Genomic DNA, 3047 nt, shown 5'->3' on the forward strand with positions numbered 1-3047 from the left:
GTTCTGCCATAGGATTCATTATAGTCTATGTTTTTTATGTCTTGATACGGTACAGCAGATGCACCCAGTACACTGGAAACAAAAGGTAGATTGTAACATGTCCATTAGTATGGGACAATTAGGGCTTAAATTTAACATTACATTACATAAAAAAACAAAGTTCGGACTTTTGAATTCCTAGTTACAGGTAGATGCAACATTTAGATCGATCATTTACATTATTTTACATCATTTGTTTCAAAGTTATAGGACATGTTTTGGTCTAAACTTTGTAATGGAGCCTCACAAACCTTGTCATATACCTCACTGATGGAGTTGTTAATTTAGGATGGACCACTTTAACCTCCAACCTCCATGCTGTAACACTGCAGTACATATTGAGATATTTGCACCAGATATTTTAGTTGCATTTAATGTCTTCTGCTTCACTGACTGGATTTTGTTCGCTTTGGGTTGTTTTTATTTTAACCAATTGATATATTACAGTCACCAGATGCATCTTAACTGAATCTTTTAAGCTAAATTTTCAAATACCCGGTGTATGCTTTCAGTTGTTTTTGCTCAGTGTTAATATGATTTTGTATAAACCCTGCTTCCTCTTTTTGGGCACAGTTTAATTTTATTTTACATGTAGGGTGTGTTGTGAATAAAAATGTGTGAATGAAGTGAGTCAAATATATAAAGCATATATATATGTATATATATATATATATATGCTTTACATAGGCAGTCAAGACTCCACCTCATTGACATCAATATTTAAAGCCACACTTTGTGAGCCACTGAACAGAGCTTGCTGTTGACACCCAAAGTGAGACACTGAGACCTTTCTCCTGTGATATAGTGATACTCTTGTGTCAGATTCATCATATTCAAGATGTCATTGCTTTAATGTCAACAATTTGTATTATATTTGTATCTGATGTTTTGTCACTTTTTATTTCTTTCATACAGATGGCAAAGCTGTGGCACCTCATGCTCCTGTGCTGGGCCTGGAGTCCTCTGTGTCTGCCGGCCACTGTGAGCTTCATTGGTACACCACAGGAGTGTCAAAAGGCTCACTTTGTCCCTGGTTACAATCTTGGTGGAGAAGGCTTCGACATCGTCACAATGGAGAGGAAAGGTGCCTATATCATTGACACTGAAACATGGAAACTTGGAAGCAATGGCTCTTGCAGGCTGTACAGAAACAGCTACATGAATAACAAGCAACAGAAGGTCCCAGTTGCTGTGGTGGACTGGAGAGTCCTCCCGAAGTGCAGTTTAAAGGTCTCCGGTCTACTGTATGATTCGGTCGAAACTCTTGTCAATGATTCCACATCATCCGTGTCCAATGATTGGAAAGTCGGCCTCGATATCCCTGTACGTCCCTCTGTCTCTGCTGAGGTGGGATATGGAGGTTCCCACTCCAAAGAGTCTACCTTCGGCATGCAAAAATCAAAACAAGACCGCTACACCTTCTCTCGCCATTCTGTCCGCTGTACATTCTACAGGTGAGTATCTGGACAGAGATACATGGTTTGTTAGCAATAATGACAGCACTTTTTAAAAAGAACAGTAACAGTGACGTGAATAAAATGTGACTGTGATTGTAATTTGTATGCTTCCTGTGCTTCACAGCTACAGAGTGGCAACAAAACCTCCACTGAGTCATGACTTTGAATCAGCTGTGAACTCCCTTCCTTCATATTCATGTAAGACTGCACAATTGTATCGCAGTATGATCGACACATATGGCACACATTACATCACAAGGGTGTCTCTTGGAGGGGAAATGAAGGCAATCACTTCAATCAAGACCTGTCAGGCAACCATGAATGGCCTGTCAGCAACAGAAGTCAGTGATTGTTTGTCAGTCGAGGCCTCAGTTAGCTTTGCAGGTTCTCCCAGCATTAAGGCCATGTACAAACGCTGTCAGGCAAAGAAGAAGAAGATGTTAGGCTCAAACAGGAGTTTTAGCAGCACGTTTAATGAGCGTAACACAGAGATCATTGGTGGAAATATCAATGGTGCTGATATCCTCTTTGAAGGACAATCAGACCCCTCCATCTATAAAAACTGGGTCAACTCACTGAAAACCTCACCTGATGTTGTCCAATACAACATCAAGCCCCTGCACACAGTACTGCCAGGTGGTCATCGTGCCAGTGCCGGACTGAAGAAGGAGGTGGAGAAGTACATCAAGAAAAATGCAGTGCTGAAAAAATGCTCAGAAAGCTGTACGATTGGGCAAAGATCCAGCAGAAGGGATCCTTGTGCTTGTGTTTGCAACAGTAATCAGAATATCAAGTCTAACTGCTGTCCTGCTGGTAAAGGTCTCGCAACATTAAGAGTCTTCAAGCTTTATGCAAAGGGTCTGTATGGTGATAAGTTCAGTCAGACAGATGGTTCAGTTGAGGTTAGATATGGTAACCAGATAAAGCGCACTGCCATTATAGCAGACAATGACAATCCAAGATGGTCAGAGACATTTCAGTTTGGACAAATAACCATCAGCATGAAAGACAAACTTACATTCACTGTTTATGATGAGGATACCTACTGGGACAGTGATCTGCTTGGAAAGTGTACATTTAATCTGCGTAGAGGGAAGGTGACAGACAGTTGCATGTTGGACCACGGTACCTTCTTCTTCTCCTATGAAGTGAAGTGTGCGCCAAGTCTTGGTGGCAAACAGTGTCAAGAGTACATACCAACCCCCATGAGCCCCTCTCTGGCCAAGGTCTTCCACACCAGAAATGGGGTCCTTCTTGGAGAAACTAACGAGCAATGTGATGAACCAGTCAGTCAGTCAGGATGAGCCCAGATAGAGATATGAAATGGAAGACAGTTAAGACAAGACATTAAACTTAATGATGGATACTTTGCCAGTAGATGATAATGCTTGCAATCTTGCTGCCATATTTGTTTAACTTTCATATGATTTATGATTTCCTTTCCAGAAATTTCTCATATTTAATTAGAATTATGTTTGTAAACTTTCATAGTTTTTCTTCTTTGTAACATGTATGTTATTACATTTGCCAGTAAAGCATTCACAGAAACAG

General features: G+C 40.6%; 1 protein-coding gene across 1 annotated transcript; it reads left to right on the plus strand.

Annotated features, from left to right (window-relative positions):
* Window positions 1-725: 725 nt before the first annotated feature.
* LOC124066530 (perforin-1-like) lies at window positions 726-3047 on the plus strand. Its single transcript, XM_046402971.1, has 3 exons — window positions 726-811; window positions 955-1493; window positions 1621-3047. The coding sequence occupies exons 2-3, from the start codon at window positions 955-957 to the stop codon at window positions 2798-2800; spliced, it is 1719 nt and encodes a 572-aa protein (XP_046258927.1). The 5' UTR covers window positions 726-811; the 3' UTR covers window positions 2801-3047.

The sequence above is a fragment of the Scatophagus argus genome, chromosome 2 (genome assembly GCF_020382885.2).
Source record: "Scatophagus argus isolate fScaArg1 chromosome 2, fScaArg1.pri, whole genome shotgun sequence".
Classification (NCBI taxonomy): domain Eukaryota; kingdom Metazoa; phylum Chordata; class Actinopteri; family Scatophagidae; genus Scatophagus; species Scatophagus argus.

What these genes read in the sequence shown, in the direction of transcription:
- LOC124066530 (XM_046402971.1), top strand. Translation starts at nt 955, where the DNA reads ATGGCAAAGCTGTGGCACCTCATGCTCCTGTGCTGGGCCTGGAGTCCT. An exon ending in GTCCGCTGTACATTCTACAG is followed by an intron (nt 1,494 to 1,620) that starts GTGAGTATCTGG and finishes TGTGCTTCACAG; the next exon opens with CTACAGAGTGGCAACAAAAC.